This window comes from Mauremys reevesii, linkage group 4 (assembly GCF_016161935.1).
Source record: "Mauremys reevesii isolate NIE-2019 linkage group 4, ASM1616193v1, whole genome shotgun sequence".
Classification (NCBI taxonomy): domain Eukaryota; kingdom Metazoa; phylum Chordata; order Testudines; family Geoemydidae; genus Mauremys; species Mauremys reevesii.
This window is the reverse complement of record NC_052626.1, coordinates 4,842,615-4,867,234: the sequence shown is the minus strand read 5'-3', so window position 1 is coordinate 4,867,234 and position 24,620 is coordinate 4,842,615. Positions and strand designations below refer to the sequence as shown.

The 24,620-nt window shown below is 46.3% G+C and overlaps 1 protein-coding gene across 11 annotated transcripts in view; it reads left to right on the top strand.

The window, feature by feature from the left end:
* MDGA2 (MAM domain containing glycosylphosphatidylinositol anchor 2) overlaps positions 1-24,620 on the top strand; it is a 632,812-nt gene that overhangs the window by 362,884 nt on the left and 245,308 nt on the right. For all 11 annotated transcript variants that reach the window (XM_039537891.1, XM_039537889.1, XM_039537890.1 and 8 more), the window contains exon 6: positions 2,384-2,653. In XM_039537891.1, coding sequence (XP_039393825.1) covers positions 2,384-2,653 — 270 coding nt within the window. The remainder of the gene's footprint in view (positions 1-2,383; positions 2,654-24,620) is intronic.

The window sequence follows — 24,620 nt, the reverse complement described above, 5'->3', positions numbered from 1 at the left end:
GTCGTGCAATGCTCCACTCTTACATTGTTTGGCTGCCTGCTTTCTCCACAGCTGGCAGCCTCCCTACGGCCCGCTCCCCCCAGTGCCTCCCGCCCGCCGGCAGGCTCTGTGGATCAGCGCCTCCCCCTCCCGCCCCCGCCTCCTGCCCGCGGCAATCAGCTGGCCGGCGGCGTTTTGAAGGGGGAGGAGCGAGGACTCAGCGCGCAGGCTCCCCCTCCCTCCCCTGCCACCTGAACATGCCAAGCCAGCTGATTGCCCCGGGCAGAAGGGAGGGGGGAGGAGCGAGGACTCGGCATGCCTCCCCCCTCCCTCCCCTACTCGGCGATTAGCTGGCTCTGCCTTTAGAAGGGAGGGGAGGGAGAGGAGAGGAGCCAGGATGCAGCGAGCGAAGTAAAGGGGGAGGAAGTGGGAGGGAGAAGAGGTGGGTCAAGGGTGGGGGCTTGGGGGAAGGAGCGGGGTTCTTCACTTGCTCTGGGGTCCCCGGAAAGCTCTGACGGGGTCCGGGCCCCCCGGAGCTTCTCCAGTTCCTGGTCTTTGGTGGCAATTCAGCGGAGGCAGAGTAAGGAAAATGTCGCTTAAGAACTTAGAGTTTGATTTAAGGATATTGGCTTTGTAGATTTGGACATGTGACGTTGACAGTTTGTGCTTTAATGGGGATAGAACTTCCTATGTTTTCAATCTCAACATCGGTTGCCCTTCAATAATTATTGTCTGAGCCTCCCAGGAGTTCCTACAACCGTGAAAATGTAAATTGACAAAAAGAGAAAAAATATGAAAACCCATAATGTTTGCACAGTGAAAATGTAAATTGAAAAAAAAAGCTTAAAAATCAATTGATATCTGTCAAAATTATTATAAAAAAATCCAATTCTGCCAAGCCCAATTATGATGTCCCTTTAACATTTATGTAGTTAATGTCTCCAGATCAGAATAAAAAGCCCTCTTCTTTCGTAGATAGTAGCTTGTGATTCCGAGGATCTGAGCAAGATGTTTCTTTCCAAGCATTTTGCACAGGATTCCTTCTGTGTGGTGCCATTGTTTGACGGAATTACCCTTCATAGCCCAAGAAGAGGGGTTTGGAAATCAGTGCGGCACTTCTGTGGGCGAGACTGTGCCCATTGGCACAGCCCTGAGCAAGCACAGCTGCATTGCCCCAGAGCAGATCGGGGGTGAACTGTGACTGCTCTGCTCCAGGAGCAGGGGAATCTGCTTCTACTCGGTACTGCTGGAGTGGGTGAGCACATGACTTCACCCGTGTGCCTGCTCCTTGCACCGGCCTCTCCCCACCCACCTGTGCCAGAAGGGGGTCAGTGGCCCTGCTCCCCTTCATGTGCTGTGAGCTGTGGGTCGTGTAGCCGTTCAGGAGAATAAGGGGGTGCCGTCTGCCCCTTTGCTCCCCTGTGCAGATGCATCAAGCGATGGTCTTACCCAGCATGAGACGTCTTGTTGTTTGTTAAATAACTGCTGGCCCAGATTCAGACATGGAGGGCCCGGGGTTTCAGCGGGTGTCTTGCAGAGGAAGGGTGCTGTTCGCTGGCAGGATCTGGAGAATGGAGAAGGCTGTGCTTTCTGTGTTGAATAACAGGAATGCTATTAACGAATTCCCCTCAGAGCTGACCTCCACTAGAAAGCAAGGCTGAGCCAGCTACGTCACTGAGGGGTGTGAAACGTTCACCCCCTGTAACAGACACAGTTAACTCAACCTAGGCCCCAGCATAGATAGTGCTAAGAATTCTTCTGTCACTCTAGCTACTGCCTCCCGGGGAGGTGGACTCACTCCAGTGATGGAAGGATCCCTGTGCCGCTGTAGCGTTTCCTGACACAGGCTCCGTATTTAAGATCCAGTGCTCTGTGCATCTCTCTCTCAAATTAATCCTTGCAAAAGAAACCCTAGACAATGGGCTGCCTGTAAGTAGGTCTGTCTCGACCCCTGCCCTCCACAACGACTCTACCCAAAGGGGTGTGACGGTGGGTTTGCAGCATTCCCAAATCTGCACCAAAATCGAGGACCCCTCTCAGGGTATGTCTGCTCTGCAATCACAGGTGTAGGTGCACCTGAGCTGGCTCCCACCTAGCTAGCTTGAATAACAATAGTTCTGAAGCCCCTTGTGCACATACCAGGGTTCCAGGTGGGCTTGTACAGCCCATGCTGGTGCAGCTTCCTGGCTGTTGCTGTTGAAGCTGGTTAGATCAAAGGATGTGTCTACCTGTGCTGCAGTCACACCTCTGACAGCTATGTAGACATGCTCTCAGAGAGCACCCGGCCAGCAGCCCCTCTCGTCTATATATAGCAGTTCTGCTGACCTCAGCTGCTCTGGTGTATCAGATACAGAAATAACACTGTCAGCCTCCAAACAACATGTCTCTTAAAAATCTTTTCCAGCGTCTCCGTCAATTAAGCTCCTGGTGGACGACCCCATAGTGGTGAACCCTGGCGAGGCCATCACCTTGGTCTGTGTGACGACGGGAGGCGAGCCGGCGCCCACGCTGACCTGGGTGAGATCCATTGGAGCCCTGCCTGAAAAAACTGTGCTGAACGGCGGGACCTTGACGATACCGGCCATCACTTCGGATGACTCCGGCACGTACAGTTGCATCGCCAATAATAACGTGGGGAACCCTGCAAAAAAATCCACCAACATCATTGTCAGAGGTAAGCTGGGCTTGAATGCCCCTTTGAGGACTGTCTCTCCTTCGTTCCTCTCTGGCAGGGTGGCTGCCTGTATATTTGTGTCCTACTGTGCCAAACGTGGCGTTGGCCAATTATCACAACATACGGAATAAATCAGTACTGGATCACTGCCATTTCAACGGGGCTTTAGGCACCATAGCATAGGGGTCTCTACAGTCCAGCCCTGAGGGCCTGCCAAGGGGTAGCAGCTGGGGCCCCATTTTTCTGCCCCCTTGGAAAGGGAGGACAAGCGGCCAGGGGCCTCCTGTCCTGTTGGATGCTGTCTGTGGGCAGGTTGGCTGGACCTTCTGCATTTTTCTCCAGCCACACTGGGGTGGTGTTGGCAGGAGCCCCCGAGAGAGCAGGTCTTGGAATTAACTCCCCACTGAGATCCATGGGGCAGTCACCTGCTAGCCTGTTGCTTCAGGCTTTCTGCAAATGTCACCAGGGTCACATGTTCATTCTTTTCTTCATGCCCACGAGGGTGGGAAGCTTACTACATTGGGGGTTTACCTGAAAGCTGATATTCTGATGTGATCACGTCTGCAAGTGCTGGGGCTTGTTGTATTGGAATAAATGGGCTAATGGTGTTTATATAACTTAGTTACTGACTAATATTAAACAGCATCACACGAGGTTTGGGGTTTGGTCTATAGAAACTTTAGCTTGCTTAATACTCTGGTAAACACTGTTTGCTTTTGTAGCTAAGCAGTTTTTCTCCCTAAAATCTCTTTCATTAAGGGCACACCACAGGAGTGAGAGGCAAAATAGCTCATCCCCTCATTATTTTGTTATTACTTAGGCTTAGTTTTTGACATACCAGTTTTCATTGACTGATTTTTAATTTGCCACTTTTTTGGATTGCTAGGCACAATTTTACCACAGTTTTTGTGTTGTTTTAGCAGCTCTTTTTGTCTGGATGAATTTAGGCCACGTCTATACTTACCGTCCGGGTCGATGCGGCGAGTTCGACTTCTCGAGAACTCTACTCGTCTCTCTGATCTAGAGTTTGAATTGAACCCGCTAAGTTAAAACTCCGTACTCCACGCCGCCAGGAGGAGGAGAGGAGTGAGTCGTGAGCGAGAGAGCTCGAGCGGGCGCGCGGCATCATCTGATAAGTTTCAACTATTTTAGCAATTCATTCAGCGTTATTATTCACGCTGAATTCGCGCAGTTCTTAGAAGTGAATTAGGGGCTGTGTGTAGACCAGGGCTTAGATTGAGGGTTTATAACTTTTTTCATTAATATTTGATGTTATAGGTTACTATGACGTTTTATGAATTGACACTTACTTTTTAAAAGCAGCTAAGAGTCCTGTGGCACCTTATCGACTAACAAAAGTATTGGAGCACGAGCTTTCGTGGGTGAATACCCACTTCGTCTGATGCATCGGTATTCACTGATGAAAGCTCATGCTCCAATATGTTTGTTAGTCTATAAGGTGCCACAGGACTCTTTGCTGCTTTTACAGATCCAGACTAACACGGCTACCCCTCTGATACTTACTTTTTAAAGGTGACCTTACAATTAGGGTAAATTTGTAGCCCAGGTTATTACAACAGGCCTGAGTCTATGATACCTATAATTTAATCCAGATAAGGGGACAATGAAGAATATGTGCCCAATAATTACTCCTAGGAGAAAACTAAATCTTCATAGTCGTGTTGGCTTACGGTGTGAGCCTGGGCTAACCACAGAGATATGGCTGATTAGTTTGAAGGAAGATTCCTGTTGGCTGGTAGGTGGATTAATCTACCTGAACCAAATAGTTCAGTTGAAACTAATTTTCTATAATCTAAACTGCCAATGGTACTGAAACATAAACTCCCCCACAGTGGGTGCTTTTAGTAATGACTTGTGATTCATCATACTCGGGAGAAACTGCTGTGTAAGGAGCAATGGAGTGATTATTTCATGAGAGCGTGGCCTCTGTTTGCTCCTTAGTCCCGACATGTTATGCTTTCCAACAGGCCGATTAAGTCGTATATTTTGTTAGGGAGGTCTGGGAGAGAGCATAGCACCAGGCATCTGTAGGAGTTTGTCAGGCTATTGCAATGGTGTTATTTGTAGAATAGTTCCATTGGAATCTTTTGACATTCAGCTTAAAGCTTTTATTGTCGCGAAGCAAAAATGCTGTGTTATTTCCAGAATCCAGCATCCACGTTCATTTGCTGTGATTTACAACTGTAATAAGGCTGGGCAATGAGGAGGTGCCTGGAACGCATGTTTGGAATAAGCAAAAGGGAAGGAAAAGCTTTTCATGTAAAGAAATCTTGATATTTTCATTGACCCAAAAAGCAGCACTAGCGGCTCAAGAGCAAGAGGCCCTGGCTCCCCACAGAAACAAATGTCATGAGTCATAAGATAATAATACTCTGCTCGTGCATTTTTATTTATGGGAGCCCATGCCTGGGAAAATATCATTAAAAATGTATCTGGGTTTTCCTTTTCTGAAAAGCCGCCTGGCCCAGTTCATTCCTAACTCAGTCAGGAGGGGGGAAGAAATCACCAGCACCGCAGCAAACGAGAGATAAGGCACATCCCCTCTCAAGGCACACAGATGAAGGGTTGCACTCGTAGCTGCAAGCCATACCCCTCCACGGGGGCTGTATAGGCACAGCAACTTGGTGGGAGGTCCCAGGGACACTGAGTGCTAGAGGAGCGTACCTGCTGCTACACCAGCGGAAGGGTGCAGCTGTGGCCACCTTTCCTTGGAATGGGCCAACTTCTGCTGCTGCTTGTAGCCTTTCCTGCCTTTCCACCTCTAACCTAGGTGGTTGATCAAGTCCATTCGCTGTATGGCTGCCCGAGAGGTGGGGAGAATGCAAGAGGACCTGGGTGAGGGAAGCAGTGGCCAAATTACTAGATCAGCTTGTGTGTGGTAGGGGGGGGATGCTAAGGATTTAATTAGCCTGTTAACTGCAAGAGTGGAAAAGGAGTTCAGTAAGAAAGTGCAAGGGGAGGAGGAGGAAAGAGAGAGAGAGAGAAAGGTCGGCAGGGCCAGCTTAAAGGGGGAATCTCTGCATGGACAGATGTCTGTCTTCTCTTAAGATTGTAAGACCCAGTGAATAGAATTGCTGCACGGGACGGTAGGAGGGTGGTGGTTGATAAAACACGCAGAGTACACACTGGTGGTTACAAACTGGCGGTGTCAGAGCCATAGGTGAGAGGACAGGAGTGGAGGGCTACACCCTGTCACAACTGGGGGCTTATCCAGGCATTGCCTTATCCGTCCACATGGATAACCGAATGGTGGGGGGCTGATGCAGAGGTCTGGCTGTCTGGATAATGGAGCACACCCTTCAATGGCTCATAGAACAGGAGGAGATGCAGAAGACTCTGCAGGCCTCCCAGCAGTCCCACCACCTGGAGAAACAGTTCTTTAATTGAGAGCATGCTCGCGTACAGCAGCAGCTACTCCGAGGTGCAGTGAGTCCTGCAGTGGGGAATGGCAGCTGGGCACAGGCAGTAGGGCCTCCGGGACATGGGCTCTGCAGATGACCCGACTCATTCTTGGTCACTGTTGAAAGAGTAGCTGTGGGTGAAGGCTGAGAGAAGGGAACCTTGGCCCTACGGCTTGCACCCTACTTGACAGGGAAAGCTCAGGCAGCCTACGTGGCTCTAAGTGACGAGCGAGCACTGGACTATGATGTGGTTAAGGCAGCCTTCCTAGAGCAGGGGTGGGGGCTTATCCAATGAAAAGTAACCACAAAAGTTTTGGGATGCTAGATGGCCTGGGGTGTTATGGCCCTGGGCGTTTGCCCAGAAACTGATGGACTGGGCCACTCGCTGGTTGAGGCCAGACCCTCTCATTGGGTGAGATCATGGATGCAGTAATTTTAGAACAGTTCCTTCAGGAGAACACTCAGGTACTGATTCTGTCCAGGTGTGCTTCATCCTTTAATAAGTCCTAATTACTCCCTAGCTCTCACAATGGTAGGACCCAGCTCAGTGGCCCTTTTGGACTCCATAGGTTTTCCACCAAGGATCCCACTTGGGAGCTGCATCAGTGGTGTCTGCAACGTTTGTTCTGCCATGACCAGAGACTGAGCCATTACCTCCGTCATCAACGCCATTGGCCACCGGCACCGACATTGGCTCCGACCGCGGCGCCGCCCTTGACAACGCCTTCGGCACTGGAGGTGTCAGTGGCTCAGACTGCTTCTGATGATAAGTTTGTGGGGGTTGTTTGAAGGCATGAAGTGGGGTTTCAGGAAAGATTTCTTTTAGGTTCAGGTGCCCATTGAGTATGGGTTGTAGTTGTTTGATGATAGCCTATATGGGTTCCAGTGTGGGGTGGTAGGCGACAACTAGGGGTCTGCGGTCAGAGGGGATTTTATTTCTGTATTGAAACAGGTTCTTTGGGGGTATTTGGGTGGCCCATTCCATGATGCAATCTACTTCTCTGTGAAGAGTCCTTGTTTGGTGAAGATAGTTTTAAGTGTGCTACGGTGTACATCCCAGACTTTCTCTTTGGAGCATATTCTGTGTTATCGGAGTGCCTGTCTGTAGATAACAGGTTTCTTGGTGTGTTTGGGGTTGTCGCTGGATCTGTAAAGGTTGGTGTGGGGATCCGTGGGTTTCTTGTATATAGTTGTCTGTAGGATTCCATTGTTGAAGATGATTATGGTGTCCAGGAAGTTGATGTTCTAGAGGGATCTTAATGGATGTGTCACTAGGAGCTCTACTCACTGCTGGAGTGTCTCCTTTTGGCTGCGGCTGAGGATTAGCTCTGCTAGTCTAACACCTCTTTCTGCGGGGATCCCTCCCTCTCAGGCCCCAATGGCTCCCTCTTTGTGGCTCGGCCCTCTGGCCAGGTCACTGTAGTTTTCCTCTTCCAGAGGCAGATTTGTGTAACAAAAAGTCTCTCTGTCCTGACCATCCCAGGCAGTCTTCCAATTCACTGGCCCCCACTGGTGCCACTTCCCCAGTGGCTGGTAAGGGAATCTGGCCCCTTCTCTGGGTTTCAGCCTAGGGACCTACGACCATCAGCTAAAGCCTACACTGTCCCACGTCTTGCTCCTGTTTCCCTGGACTGCTTCATACACTGCCTGTATTAGGTTTGTTTTCTACCCTCCTCTGGGTATGCCCTTCCCTCTGGGCCAAGCTTCCTGCTCTCCCTAGCCTCAGGGAGCGTGACTGCTGGCCTCCCTATAGCCCCTTTCTGCCCTCAGCTACCTAGCTTTGTACCAGCCAGGCCTTTTTCTGTCCAGGTGAGCTTCATCCTTTAATAAGTCCTCATTACTCCCTGGCTTCTCCTCCAGGTGCCGTTCAGGTGGTTTATTGGTCGTCCTAGCCACCTTAACCCTTTTAGGGTCTGGTATCGGGTGAACACCTCATCATGGGATTGGTGGTGGTGGTTGAAAATGTGGTTGAAATTTGAGGGAGTTTAATTAATCTGTCCAGAGGATGAAAATATCATTGTCTCACAGATATATCACTGGTTTCATAATTCATTTGTCCAGAAATTCTTCAAGGTGGCCCATGAAGAGCTTGGCCTACTGGGGAGCCATACTAGTACCCATGGCTGTTCCCATAGTTTGGACAAAGTGTTTGTTCTTGAGTGAAATGTTGTTATGGGTGAGAATGAAATGGATGAGTTTGGTGATATGTTTGGGGTGGATGTTGGAGTGTTGTCCACACAGCAGAGGAAACCAGGAAAGAAAGTGGCTGTGAAATCCTTAACAAATATCACATCTGCCACAATCTCTCCAACGCCAAGAGGACAGCTATACAGTCCTTGAAATCCAACCACTAGATAGTGATCAAACCAGCAGACAAAGGGGGCACCATCATAGTCCTCAGTATATTAACAAGGCCAATGGACAGCTCTCCCACTCCATATACTAAAAAGAACTCAGAGAAGGCCCCACACCACAATTTATCCAGGAAATTTAAGCATATAATCAATTCCTTCTCCAAACAACTCCCAAGAGAAACTCTACAACCTCTCCCGTGAACCCACTGCTGGGACCTTCTACATGCTTCCTGAAATACACAAACAAGGGAACCCAGTCATATCTGGCCCTGGCACCCTTCCTGAAGGAATATCGGGACTCCTACAAACTATCCTCAAATCACTCACCACACAAAGAACCAGCTACAGCAACACTGCATACTATATAATTTTACCAGTTTATTACCCACACATTTTCATTTTCAGGCTCTTTTGTCTGTATAAAGGTTGAATGAATTGTCCCTCTCCATGCCGTTATTAATTTGTTTACTCTCTTTACATCTGTGCGTGCAATGGAATTTTGCATTTCTGTTGAGAAGAGAATAGGCCAATGTGTCAATTACAGCTTTAATCACATTTAATCAGAATTTTCTTTGTGTGAGAATCATACAATTCATTTTGAAGGTCCTCTTGCTTAGTGGGATTTTTTTTTCGTCCCTATAAAGTTAATTGTTATTCCTGTACCACAAAAATAATATATTTGCTTCTTAAGGCTTGTCTTCACTACAGCTGCTGGTCGATTTAAACTACGCAATTTGAGTTACATTAGTAGCGTAACTCAAGTCGACGTAGGTTAGATCTATTTACCACAAGGTCCACACTACACTATGTGGACGGGAGACACTCTCCCTCTGACATTGCTTCCACCTCTCCTTGAGGTGGAGTACAGAAATCGATGGCAGAGTGCTCTCCCTTCGATTGAGCATGTCTTCACTAGACCTGCTAAATCGATGCCGCTGCCTCGATTGCAGCAGCGCCGATTTAGCTCCGCAGTGAACACAAGCCCTTAGTGTCTCTGTTAATAACTCCTTTTGAATCAATGGACATTATACTGGGGACGTGATAGATCCTCACATACAGAACCTGCCGCAGGAGTTATCATGAAAATTTTACAATAAAGTACCATTCCTAAAAGATAGTATTTTCCTAGTCAAGCCTTAAGCTGACAAAGTCAGCTCCCTTTGTTTCCCTACTGCCAGGTTTTCATGTTAGTGCCATTCCCTTGTAGCAGTCAGATAATGTTAACAAAAATTTTGCTGAGATGATAAAGAGAAATTGTTTTGAGTACTGCAGTGTCGTTCCTTAAGAGGCACAGATACCATGCAATATCTTTCATTCCCTCCTTTTTGCTCTGAACAAGAGCACACTAGAGACAAATAAATGACTTGTTGAATTGTGTTTTTACTGTTGGAGCAGCTGCCTCTATAACAAATTTGTGTGCTGTTTACCTGGCAAGATCACCACTTATTGAGAAATCTGGCGAAATACAGACATTTCTCCGAATACAGTTAATAACTCATTCCAATCTGCCTGATATCCCAGAATATGTCATTCCTTCCAGAGAATATTCTAATGGGGTCTGGGTCAAAAAAATAATTCGGGTTTCATCAGAAGTGGCCAAAACCCAACTCTAATTATGTAAGTTTTCTTTCCAAGTATCTTTTATAGATTAATTAATGAGCTTTTGAAATGGTCCTCAGGCTACATTTGCAGAGTTGAATTAGGATGCTGGTGGATGTTCTCAGTGGTAGTATTTGCCACTTCCTGCTCTCATAATCCCTGTGACTGAAGACCATTGATTATTGAAATTAACCACCTATATTGCATTTCTAGATTAAACCCTGAAAAAGTGCATGGAGCTTAAGGAGCTTTGGACTCCTTCCAATCACAGTCAGGAAATTCCTGGAAGGACAGAACTTAGCCACTTTTCTCACAGAAGTAGACCTGTGGACTATGCTTGGATCACCTGATGATTACCTGTTCTGTTCATTCCCTCTGAAGCAACTGGCTCTGGCCACTGTCAGAAGACAGGATACTGGGCTGGATGGACCTTTGATCTGACCCAGTCTGGCCATTCTTATGTTATCCTTAGTGCAGTACACACAGGCAAATGCCTTTTAACCCATAGAATTCTTGGGATGAGCATAGGCCTGAAAAGGGAAGGAGATGTCAACTGAGCCCTGATCTCTCTGTTCCCCTACCCCCAGAGATGCCCCTTCCTCCCCTCCTTTGTCATTATCCTGTCTGCTGTCCTAGTCCTCTAGTTCCCAGATCGAGGGAAGTGATTATTCCCCTCTATTCAGCACTGGTGAGGCCACACCTTGAGTATTGCATCCAGTTTTAGTTCCCCCACTACAGAAGGGATGTGGACAAATTGGAGAGAGTCCAGAGGAGGCCAACAAAAATGATTAGGGGGCTGGACCACGTGACTTACGAGGAGAGGCTGAGGGAACTGGGGTTATTTAGTCTGCAGAAGAGAAGAGTGAGGAGGGATTTGGTAGCAGCCTTCAACTACCTGAAGGGGGGTTCCAAAGAGGATGGATCTAGACTGTTCTCAGTGGTGGCTGATGACAGAACAAGGAGTAATGGTCTCAAGTTGCAGTGTGGGAGGTCTAGGTTGGATATTAGGAAAGACTATTTCACTAGGAGAGTGGTGAAGCACTGGAATGGGTTACCTAGGGAGGTGCTGGAATCTCCATCCTTAGAGGTTTTTAAGGTCAGGCTTGACAAAGCCCTGGCAGGGATGATTTAGTTGGGGATTGGTCCTGCTTTGAGCAGGGGGTTGGACTAGATGACCTCCTGAGGTCTCTGCCAACCCTGATATTCTATGATTCCCCATGAAGGGCACCAGAGAAGTTCCACCTATTCTGCAGCCTTCTCCTCTCAGCTGCTTTCCGCCTCACTGCGCAGAGCTAGTGTGGTTTTCAGTCTAACTCCACCCTGCTCTGACCTCATTTGCCCTCTTAATGTGTACGGCTGCCTTTCTCCAGGATGACACAACGCTCAGGAACTGGCAACAAGTGCTAGTGGGATCCAGCACAAGAACTGGCCAGGAGAGGATGAGGGGAACCTTCCCCTTTCTACCTGCGACATGGTTGATCAGGACTGCTTCACCCTAAAGCCCTAACCTGGTCCCACCTCCCAGAACCATTCAGTTCCCCAAACATGGCACTTCCTGCCTTCCCCATACCTCTAGGTAACTGAATAGTCTTTAAGGTGTAAATCACCTACAGTTTAGTGCTCTGAGTTATTAAGAGTCCTGTAGTTGCTGAGATGCTATTAGCTTGTGTCCTCTGGAGCTCTGTGCACTTTGACCAGGATCTGCTGTGCCCCTACTAAACAGGCCTGTTTGGTTTTCCCTTCAGGCTAGATATGAAGTTTTCTGCAGGGCCGCACTGTCTGAGCTGAGACTTAACCTGGTTACACCACACCTGTGTCACTGTCAACGCTGTCGCTTGCATGCATGTGTGCGCACACGTATGTGAGATGCATGCCAAATATAACAGACCCCTATCACATGTTGGTATATTGCTTCCAGTCCTTTATCCTTCTTTGTCTGTATTGGCTTTTATGTCGGCTTTAGATTGGGGCACAAATTTTCCTGACGGTTTTGTCTCCGAAGTGCTGTAAAAATAAAAAAGTTAAAAACATAGGAAGATGTTTGTGAGTGGGGAGGGAGGAGGAATTCAGTTCCCAGCTCTGCCACAGTCTTTCTGTGTGTGAACCTGGGCAAGTCACATAGTCGCTCTGTGCCTTAGTTTCCCCTCTCTAAAATGGGGAAATAGCACTTCCCTACCTCACAGGGTGGTGTGAGGATAAACACAATAAAGGTTGCTAGATATTCTGATATTACATTGATAGAGGCCATATAAGTACCATAAATAGGTAAGGATTCAAGGATTGATTTTCAGAATGATTAGGAATTTTCCTTACTTCCATTTTGGGAAGTCCCAGCTTGAGATGCCTCAAAGGGGCCTGATTCTGAGAGCTCAGGTGCTCAGCGCTTTCTGAAAATCAGGCCTCTTTATGGTGTCTCAACTTGGGCACCCAAAATCCCTGGTGACTTTTGAAAATCTTGCCCTGGGGGTACAAGTCCTCCAAAGGGATTTCCAGAGACAAAGAGCAAAGTCTCTTCCCTGGTTCTTCATTACTCGTCTGTGAAGAGTGAAAGGTTTTTGATGATACAAACCTTGAAGGTTATTCCATTCACCATTAGGGCAAAAATGCAAGGTAGCATTCTTGAAGGACATGTGGGCATGGTATTATGCAAAAGGAAGAGCCAGAGGAATCCTTTACCGTGCTGGCGTGATCACACAGATTGGTGATATGGTCTGGAAGTGTCTCTCATGTAGTGCTTGCACCAGCTCAGAGAATCACTACATCCTTCAGCAAGTATTAGAATGATCAGGAGAAAATGTGTCATATAGCGTCTTTTACTTTAAAGGCAAAGAGAGTTTTGTGGCCACTCTCTTTAAGTGACTTTTGGGTCTTCCCTGTGTGAATCTGTTTCACAAAACCTGAAATCTGTTTCTTCCAAGAGTGGAATTCCCAATTGACGGTGTTGAAAACCTGACCCACACTTTAATGAGCACACAAGCGTTTGCCAAACATTAGGATTTTGAGCACTAGACATCACATCCAAAGTGCCCCCGGTTAACTGGGATAGCAGAACAAACTGTTCAGACTGTCAAAAATACACTCAAAAAACCCAAGGTGGACAGCTAGCATTACTGGAATCACCTGCCCTGTTACTAAGGAGTGGATGGCTTAAAATGAGCTTTGCTGCTATAATTTACTCAAACCAAATAACGGTCAATGGTTACCCACTCCCAGTATCTGGCAGTCAGAGGTTTAGGGACACCCAGAGCCTGGGGTTGCATCCCAGACCATCTTGGCTAATAGCCATTGATGGACCTGTCCTCCATGAACGTAGCTAGTTCTTTTTTGAACCTAATTACAATTTTGGCCTTCGCAACATCCCCTGCTGCCTTTTAATTTCATGGGGAGATCCCTCGTTCTTCTATTGTGCGAAGGAGTAAATAATACAACTTTATTCGCCTTTTCCACACCTGTCATGATTTTATAGACCTCTGTCATATCCCCCCTTAGTCGTCTCTTTTCCAAGCTGAACAGTCCCAGTCTTTTTAAACTCTCCTGATACAGAAGCTGTTCCATACCCCTAATCATTACTGTTGCCCGTCTTTGTACCTTTTCCAATTCTAATGTATCTTTTTTGGAAATGGGGAGACCAGAACTGCATGAAGTATTCAGAGCATACCATATATTTATATAGTGGCATTATGATATTTGCTGTCTTATTATCTAACCGTTTCTGAATGGTTCCTAACATTGGGCTAGCTTTTTGGCGGCTACTGCACATTGAGCAGATGTTTTCAGAGAACTATCCACAAAGACTCTAGGATCTCTTTCGTGAGCCGTAACTGCGAATTCAGACCTCATCATTGTGTATGTATAGTGGGGACAGTATTTTCGATGTGCATTACTTTGCATATTTCACCACTGAATTTCATCTCTCACTTTGTTGCCCAGTCACACAGTTTGGTCAGACCCCTTTGTAACTCTTCATAGTCTGCTTTAGACTTAACTATCTTGAGTTCTTTTGTATCATCTGCAAACGTTGCCACTTCACTTTTACCCCTTTTTCCAGATCATTTATGAATATGCTGAACAGCACCAATCCCAGTACAGATTCTTAGGGGTCCCTGCTATTTACCTCTCTGCACTGTGAAAACTGACCATTTATTCCTACTCTTTGTTTCCTTTTAGCCAATTACAGTCCCATGAGAGACCCTTCCCTCTTATCCCACAGCTGCTTAATATGCTTAAGAGCCTTTGGTGAGGGACCTTGTCAAAGGGTTTCTGAAAGTCCAAGTACACTGTATCCATGGGGTCACCATTGTCCACATGTTTCTTGACCCCCTCAAGGAATTCTAATAGGTTGGTGAGGCATCATTTCCTTTTACAAAAGCTGTGTTGACTCTTCTTCATCAAATAGTGTTAATCTCTGTGTCTAATAATTCTGTTCTTTATTATAGTGTCAACCAATTTGCCTGGTATTGAAGTTAGACTTAATCAGCCTGGATCTTCTCTGAAGCTTTACCTACCCCCACCCCCAACACGCACACACAACTTTACAACCACCAGTTATCTGAGACAGAGGCTGATATAAGCAATACATTACATACCACTGTTCTTAGTTCTGCAGTTTCACATCTGAGTTCCTTCAGAACTCTTGGGTGATACCATCTGGTCCTGGTGACTTATTACTATTTAGTTTATCAGTTTGTTCAAATCCTCCTCTATTGACACCTCAGTCTGAGACAGTTCCTCAGATTTATCACCTAAAAAATGACTCAGCTGTGGGAATCTCCCTCACATCCTCTGCAATGAAGATCGATGCAAAGAATTCATTTAGCTTCTCTGAAATGGCCTTGTCTTCTTTGAGAGCTTCTTAAGCAGTCAATCATCCAGTGGCCCCACGGGTTGTTTAGCAAGCTTCCTGCTTCTGATGTACTTTAAATAAAAACTCTGTTAGTTGTTCTGTCTTTTGCTAGTTGCTCTTCAAATTTTGTATTGCCTAATTATATTTTTACACTTTATTTGAGAGTTTATGCTCCTTTCCATTTTCCCCAGTGGGATTTGACTTCCAATTTTTAAAAGATGCCTTTTTTACTCTAATAACCGCTTTCACTTTGTTGTTTATCCTGGTAGCATTTTTTTCATCCTCTTACTTTTTTTTTCTTTAACATTTGTGGCATACATTGAATTTGAGCCTCTATCACAGTGTTGTTTTTTTAAAAAAGATTCCATGCAGCTTGCAGTCATTTCACTCATGTGACTGTACCTTTTTATTTCCATTTAACTAGCTTCCTCATTTTTGTGTCGTTCCCCCTTTTGAACTTAAAAGCTACAGTGGTGGCCTTTTTTTTACATTTCCCCCCTACAATGGTGTTAAATTTGATTATATTATGATCACAATTACTGAGCAGTTCAGCTATTTCACCTCTTGGACCAGATCCTGTGCTCCACTTAGGACTAAATCAAGAATTGCCACTCTCATTGTGAGTTCCAGGATTAGCTGCTACAAGAAGCAGTCATTAATAATGTCTAGAAATTGTATCTCAGCATCCTGTCCTGAGGTGACGTACCCAGGCAATGTGAGGATAGCTGAAATCCCCCGTTATGACTGAGTTTTCTATTTCTCTATCTCCCTGAATATTTCAGTCACTATCACCATCCTAGTCAGGTGCTTAGCAGTATATTCCCACTGCTGTACTCTTATTATTCAAGCATGGAATTTCTATCCATAGAGATTCTATGGTACACTTTGATCCATTTAAGATTTTTACTCTGTGCTGTCTTTCACATATAATGTGAAACCCCCCACCCACCAGCACGACCTGCTCTCATTCCTATACAATTTGTACCCTGGTATTACCATGTCCCCTTGATTGTCATAATTCCACCAAGTTTCTCAGATGGCTATTCTGTCAATATCCTCATTTAATACCAGGCTCTCAAGTTCACCCATGTTAGTATTTAGACTTCTTGCATTTGTATATAAGCCCCTGTTCAAGGCAAAGATAGGGTCTGGGTTTAAAAAGCCATAGCAATATTAATTATCTAGCACCAGCATCCCAGGGCAGCTAGTTGTCTTCTTTCGCAGAAAGAACAGGAGTACTTGTGGCACCTTAGAGACTAACACATTTATTTCAGCATAAGCTTTTGTGGGCTACAGTTCACTTCTTCGGATGCATAGAACAGAACACACAGACAGGAGATATTTATACATACAGAGAACATGAAAAGGTGGAAGTATGCATACCAACTGGAAGAGTCCAATCAATTGAGATGAGCTATCGTCAGCAGGAGAAAAAAAAAACTTTGAAGTGATAATTGAGATGACCCATAGAAAGTGTGAGGAGAACTTAACATAGGGAAATAGATTCAATTAGTGTAATGACCCAACCATTCCCAGTCTCTCTTTAAACGTAAGTTAATTGTATCTAATTTGCATATTAATTTGAGTTGAGCAATCTCTTTTTGGAGTCTGTTTTTGAAGTTTTTTTGTTGCAAAATTGCCACCTTCAAGTCTGTCACTGAGTGGTTAGAGAGGTTGAAGTGTTCTCCCACTGGTTTATGAATGTTATGATTCCTGATGTCAGATTTGTGTCCATTTATTCTTTTACATAGAGACTGTCCGGTTTGGCCAATGTACATGGCAGAGGGGCATTGCTGGCACATGAGGGCATATATCATGTTGGTAGATGTGCAGATGAATGAGCCCTGATGGTGTGGCTGATGTGATTAGGTCCTATAATGGTGTCACTTGAATAGACATGTGGACAGATCTGACATAGGGCTTTGTTGCAAGGATAGGTTCCTGGGTTAGTGTTTGTTGCATGGTGTGCGATTGCTGGTGAGTATTTGCTTCAGGTTGGGAGGCTGTCTGTAAGCAAGGACTGGCCTGTCTCCCAAAATCTGTGAGAGTGAGGGATCATCTTTCAGGATAGGTTGTAGATCTTTGATGATGCGCTGGAGAGGTTTTAGTTGGGGGCTGTAGGTGATGGCTAGTGGCATTCTGATATTTTCTTTGTTGGGCCTGTCCTGTAGTAGGTGGCTTCTGGGTACTCTTCTGGCTCTGTCAATCTGTTTTTTTCACTTCAGCAGGTGGGTATTGTAGTTTTAAGAATGCTTGACAGAGATCTTGTAGGTGTTTATCTCCGTCGGAGGGATTGGAGCAAATACGGTTGTATCTTAGAGCTTGGCTGTAGACAATGGATCGTGTGGTGTGTCCTGGATGGAAGCTGGAGGCATGTAGGTAAGTATAGCAGTCAGTGGGTTTCTGGTATAGGGTGGTGTTTATGTGACCATCGCTTATTAGCACAGTAGTGTCTAGGAAATGGACTGCTTGTATGGATTGGTCTAGGATGAGGTTGATGGTGGGATGGAAATTTTTAAAATTACATGCTGCCAGTCTGAAAAGTGATGTGGCAGCCCTGACATTCATAGTCATTGGATGCCATCACTTGTAATGCTGATAGTGGGTTGTTAGAGCCATTAACTATGCACTTTAGCGGTCTTCCTTTACAATGCTGTGATTTTCTGGGGAGCTGGCAGAGGGATCCTTTTGATTTGTCCTCTCTGCGGTCTATGAAGGTCTCAGCTTCAGCCTGATTTCATGGCTGTGAAAAGCTCAAGGCCAGGGCAAAGATCCATACACATAACAGGCATAACTACCCAGACCAGACACAAAGGCCGCCACCCACTCCCTCGTAGGCATAACCTCACAGCTTGATTCTGCAGAAAGGTGCAGACGGTCTGGAACTCCCCTAACCGCAGTAGAGTTTGAGGGTGCTCAGCACCTGGTAGGACTGAGACCCTACTGGCTTATTTTGCGTGTGTGGGGGAATGAGGTGGGGACCATGACTGAAGCAACCCTCACACAGTTTTTCAGCCTCTAGCATCTCTCGTCTCCTTCAGCTGGCTGGAAAACCTTCTGGAATTCTAGTTTGCAAAAAAATTTAAAAATGAGGTTTCAAAATTTGTGTTTGTTCTGATGTGGAATAAAAATGAGACTTTTAAACATTTGTTGTGGGGGGAAAAAACACACGAGGGACCCTGCAGGAATAGAGCAGTGGTCAAGGCACTCACCTAGGTTCAGCTCCCTGCTGTGCCCGATTCAGAGCTTGGATCTCCCACATCCCAAGTGAGTGTGTAACCACTGGGCTATTCTGGGGCGGGTCAGTCGCTCTCTGTTTCTCAGGAATTCCATCCTGGGCCCAGGAAACCTTTCCGCACAAAGTTGTCATTTGGACGGATTGGCATTTTCATATGGAAAATCCCCGACCCGCTCTCCTTCTCCTGATTATTGACAAACACATCTCTACAACCGTGGTCCAGCCCAGAAGAGGTTAGTGGTACAAAACTTCCTCTGACCTGAATTTACAAAATAAACCTCCCACGTGTTGCTATAGTCATGATAAGTTATCTGAGGTTTCTCATAAAAGTTTACAGCTCTAAGACTGAAGGTGTGAAGAGTGGAGCCTCAGAATTTAATAAGCCCATTTATTTTTACTATCTGAAATTGCAACACCAAATGCGTTCTCTCACTCTGTCAGGATGTGGTGTATCATGGATAAGTTCATAAAGCAATTCCACATAAAAATCTAGATAGTTTATTGATTCTGCAGTTCTTTTCATTGGAACACCGCGGAACCTTTCTGTACAGACATTTTATTTCTAAATAATACGTTGCTCCTGTTCTGTATCTGATTGTGCTGCCAGGAATCAAGATTTCTGTAAAATACTTTACAGACTAGGTTCCAGAGCTTCCCAGAGAATTCAGGGGGCCCGGGGCAGGGTCGGGTCTTGGGCGGCAATTCGGCGGCGGGTCCTTCCCTCCGAGAGGGACCTGCCGCTGAATTGCTGCTGAAGAATGAAGCGGTGGCGGTAAAGCAGCCTAAGTGCCGCCGAGCGCGGCTTTTTTTTCCCCCGCTGCTTGCACTCACCGGGAGGTGCTCCGGGCACTTCAGCGGCGGGTCCTTCACTCGCTCCGAGTCTTCCGCTGCACTGAAGGACCCGCTGCCGAAGACCCGGAGCGAGTGTAAGGCCCACCACCGAAGTGCCACCGAAAACCCGGAGCGGCTCGTAGGGCCCCCGCAGGGCCCGGGGCCTGGGGAAAATCCCCCCCCCACCTCCCCCCTGCGGGCAGCCCGGCTAGGTTCAGGAGGCAAAATTCAACTTGTGTCTTTTTCCTGAGATGTTGCTCTTTAAGGCCTTGTCTTCACAAGGAAAATAAGGGGCTTGTTTTTGTTTTTAATCATGTTGGCTAAAATGTATTAAATAACATTCTAAAACCCTAGTGTAGACGTGGCAATAGCTGTTTTAACACTTCATAGCATATGCGTACCTTGACCTGCTAACACATATTAAAGCTACAAATACCTTAACCACAGTAGGAATAGAAAAGGTCAAACAATGGAATTACCATCCTGTGGGATATTCTGAGATTTCAAGATTTCATTTTGATCTGAACTGGGATGAAAAGTTGACATATCTGATTTTTTTTCATGAAAAGACATATCCCCAAATATTTTATTTTGACTTTTTCAAAATGGGTTTGCTTTTGAAAAAAAAATTGAATTTGATTTTGAACTTAATATAACATAGCAATCTAATATTTGTAACAATAATGTCAAAATGAAATGTTTTGACCTTATCTCAGTGAAACGTTTTTATAAGGCTGAAATGTTTCAATTTCATCGAGTGAGCATTTTCCAAAGGTAAACATTCCCATGGAAAACTTTCAGCCTGTGCTAACTGGGATGTTACCATGTGTTAGCTTATATGTGGTTTAACACGCCCCCCCCAACACCACGTTGTTTCCTAGTATAGACAAACCCTGAGGTACAGTTATGACTGCAAGCAGTTCATAGACTTTTCAGGCTACTAGGGGCCATTTATGATCTCTAGTCTGACGCCACGCGTAGCACAGGACAGAGCATTTCACTCACCGATTCCACCCGGCCTCTTCTGCCTGTGTGTGTGGTCAGAGCGCCCGCTGATGTTAAGGCAGTGCTCCTCCTCTGTAGTCTGCCAGCGATGGCTGTGGTGAGGAGACACTTGCATCAAAAGACGGAAAGCACAAAAACTATTGAGAAGTCGAAAGCAAAACCTGAACGTGCCCCGCTGAGCCCAAGAGAGAGCGGCCATGCCCTGAGGGGTGGGTAGCGCAAACTGGAACACATAGGGCTGGAGTTCCTGTAACAGGCCTCGTGTAACAGTGCCCCCCCAAGAGCAGGGAGAGGACTGAATAGTGACTCCCAGTTACTGTTTGGTCCTTCCCTCCCCCTTCCTGCATGGGAGGGGAGAGTTAAGCTGTGCCATCCCTTTTCCTTACTCCCCACGCCAGGCTGCCCTAGCTGCACTGTCCGGCAGGTCAGGCTCAGCTGTTTGGAAGGTAGGTAGCAGCCTGCCCCTTTCACAGCGCATGGCAATGCAGATCACCCACACTGCGGGGGAGAGAGGTCGCTCATGTAGCCCCTTGCTCAACAACCAGGCTCCTGACTGAGCTCAGCGTGATTTGCATTTCAACAAGGCATAGAAATTACAGCAGTGCTGAAAGGTCTGTCTTGCATTCCCGCTTCCGAGCTGGACAGGTTAAAGGGGAGGTGGGACAGGGAAGAGAGGGCGATTGAGTGTGCTATTTTTATACTGAAGGTGGTAGCAGGCGCATTGTATAACTATGCAGTATAATCCCCCGCAGGAATGGTCAGGCAATTTACAAGTGGCTCAGTCCGCCAAAACCGAGCCATTGAGAGAATACAAATGTAAAATACTTCTCTGATCCTGCAGTGAAAGTGGACCTTGCTGTGAAGAGCTACCCGGGTTATTAGCAGATTGCTAATTATTAGGGGATTGCATGAGCCAAATCTATCTGAATTTAAATATACTCTGTTTTGACTTGACGATGGGACATGGTGGCTTGGTTCTGCCCTGCCATACCAAAGTGCATAATGTCACGCTTTCTGGAGGCTTAGCTGTATGCTTGGGATTATAAACTCACCCACCAGTTGTATGTGATTCTCAGCAACGCCTGTGATATCTGACGGCTGGAGCGAGGTCTTGGAGCGTGACTGTGCAACGTGCATTCCCTCGCCTGTTCCCATTGCATCCAGTGGGCTATTCATGGAGGAAAGGGCCGCCAAGCCTCCGCTGTTGTGCTGTACATGGTTAGACGATAGCTTGGCCTCCCTTCTGGATTGCTCTTATACATGAGCTGTCCTGTCTTGTTCCTGCCGGCTTACTTGATGGTTCTTGGCAGGAGTTGTGTGAGTTTGTTGCTTTGCTATGACTGTTTCCAAAATAGATTTGGTCATAGTTCTTAACTAAGGTGAATAACAGGGACTGGATTCAGACACCCTTTCTTCTGTTGACTAGCACCCTCCTCCACAAAGAGTCCCGCTGAAGTGAAGGAGACTACCCACAGAATAGGATACCCGTATCGGGGAGAGTATCAGAATGGGTCCTATGTGACTAGAATCCTTCGGAGTGTCCATCTATTTGCTGTGCTGACATTTTTTTTTGCTTAAAAATTAACATAAAAAGGGAAACACAAACCACCAAAAATAACCGTAACATTCAGTATTCTCCCATGACAACAAGGACGGTGAAGACTGAGTAGCCATTAGTCATATGTAATATTGTCAGAAAATTACATGTTGGACTGAAAGTTCTCAACTCCCAGTGACTAATAATTTTGGAAAGTTTTACAAGAACCTGCATAATGATTTTTGAGTCATTAAACCATGGGATAAAAGCCACTAGCGGAGGAAGGAGCTATTCAGCACAACGGATGGTGGCAGAATAAAGCCCTTAATGAAATCTTTATAAGTAGAATTTTAACCTTCAATCCACTCCAAAGTTTATTTTCATTCCAGTGCATTAGGACATAGGAGACTTCCTGGCGTGGGGACTAATCTTGTTTCTTTGCTTTGTAAGTTTTTGAAGAAAGGCAAATATATGTTAAGTTTCATTTATTGCATGTGGGCAGAGTGAAAAGTGCAGATTTACAATACACTGCCTTTTGGCTAGTCACGCAAGGATAGTTTTTGACAGATTAGGCACTAGAGGTGGGCTTTATAAAGGCATTGGCCCGGCTCAACACCCAGCTGTAAAGTATAACAAAGGATTTATAATTTGTTTGGCAAGTATGAAACCCACTGGGAATGACGTCAACTTCTCTTAATTGTTTCATTTAGATTCCAATTCTTGACCGGCTTTGTGACGAAACTTGCAAATTTCCAGTTTGTTTTTGTGACGACAGTTTGCAGAATGGCATTTTCCTGAATCGATGCTTGTGTTGCTGTTGCTTGCCCGTCTGGTGAACTGGCAAGCTGGAGTCTGTAACGTCTTAGTTTGTTTCCTGTCCTCGGCTTTGTGTTTCCAAAGAAGGCTGAATGCCTGATCAGTAAGCGAGGCAGGTGGTGACCTCGTCCTACTGCTTATTGTGCAACACTTGTTCGTTAGTCCCCGAGATGCAACCCTGGTATATTTGTGTCCACCCGTTACTCCCTGTAAGCTTGTTTTACTTCTTCTCTACAACACCAAGGACAGTGGGGTTTCTATTCTGTTCTGTTGTGTTGTATTAAGGTTCTTTTACTGTCTCTATGGCTGAGGTGTCTTAGCACCTTCCTGTAGTTCCTGAAGCAACATGACTGACATCTGATCCCTGGTGTGGTGCTCTCGATTACAGTAATACAAACAATAGTTAGAGAACTAATTGTCAGGAATCAAGGCCTGCAGCAGAGGTAGTCCCGGGCAGCCTAAGGAGCACAGCAGGCCTGTAATGGGCTGCCTGAACAGCTGGACACCTGGAGTGGCTGGAAGAGTCAGCAGACCAGCTATGAAATGTATCAGCAGCAGTTCAGCAGCTGCATTCGCCCACATATGTGATAGCCCCTGCTCTTGCCTGGGACCCAGACCTGTCTCTGTCTTATCCCACTTAGGGTGACCAGACAGCAAGTGTGAAAAATCAGGACAGGGGGTGGGGGTAGTAGGAGACTATATAAGAAAAAGACCCAACAATCAGGACTGTCCCTATAAAATCGGGACATCTGGTCACCCTAATCCCACTCCAGGTAAGCCAGTTCTGACCTCTGCTCTGATTCTGACCTCTGTGTTTGGCTGTGATCCCTGACTCCTCTGGCCTTTGACTCTGGCTCTGAGCCCTGTGTTCCAGCTCTGGTTCTGATCTTGGGCTCCCGTTCCCAGCTACCAAGTTCTTCTCTAACCACTAGTGCCTGACTCCTGTTCCAACCACTAGGCACAGCCACCCATATCCCAGTCCTGTGACACTAATTACTAGGGATGGATCTAAAACAGCATCCCACATTCCAAATGGGATAGCCCAGTGGTTTGAGCATTGGCCTGCTAAACCCAGGGTTGTGAGTTCAATCCTTGAGGGGGCCATTTGGGGAGTGGTCCTGCTTTGAGCAGGGGGTTGGAATAGATGATCTCCTGAGGCCCCTTCCAACCCTAGTATTCTATGACCCAGATTTTGTGGCTGGACTCCATCTCTTAATGATCATCATTAATTATCTGGATGATGGGATGGACCTCACCCTCTGCAAGTTTGCAGATGAAACTAAGCTGCGAAGAGAGGTAGATATGCTGGAGGGTAGGGATAGGGTCCAGAGTGACCTATACAAATTGGAGGACTGGGCCAAAAGAAATCTGAAGAGGTTCAACAAGGACAAGTGCAGAATCCTGCACTTAGGAAGGAAGAATTCCATGCACCGCTACAGGCGGGGGACCAATTGGCTAAGCAGCAGTTCTGCAGAAAAGGACCTGGCGATTACAGTGGATGAGATGCTGGATAAGAGTCAGCAGTGTGTCCTCGTTGTCAACAAGGCTAACGGCATATTGGGATGCATTAGTAGGAGCATTGCCAGGAGATCGAGGGAAGTGATTATTCCTCTCTATTCGGCACTGTTGAGGCCACATCTGGAGTATTGCATCCAGTTTTGGTCCCCCCACTACAGAAAGGATGTGGACAAATTGGAGAGAGTCCAGCAGAGAGCAACAAAAATGATTAGGGGGCTGGGGCACATGACTTATGAGGAGAGGCTGAGGGAACTGGGTTTATTTAGTCTTCAGAAGAGAAGAGTGAGGGGGGATTTGATAGCAGCCTTCAACTACCTGAAAGGGGGTTCCAAAGAGGATGGAGCTCGGCTGTTCTCAGTGGTGGCAGATGACAGAACAAGGAGCAATGGTCTCAAGTTGCAGTGTGGGAGTTCTAGGTTGGATATTAGGAAAGACTATTTCCCTAGGAGGTTGGTGAAGCACTGGAATGGGTTACCTAGGGTGCTGGTGGAATCTCCTTCCTTAGAGGTTTTTAAGGTCAGGCTTGACAAAGCCCTGGCTGGGATGATTTAGTTGGGGATTGGTCCTGCTTTGAGCAGGGGGTTGGACTAGATGACCTCCTGCAGTCTCTTCCAACCCTAATCTTCTATGATTCTATGATTCTTCAATACTTTTGATTATAGATTCTCTTTCTTGTGGTTACACATCTTAACCTGCCAGTAACGTACTCTCTCCCATTGTTTCCTTGTGCTCCCTGGTTGGTCTGTTGATACACACCTGCTTTCTTTTGTCTTATCATAGAATCATTATGCTCAGGATGTACTT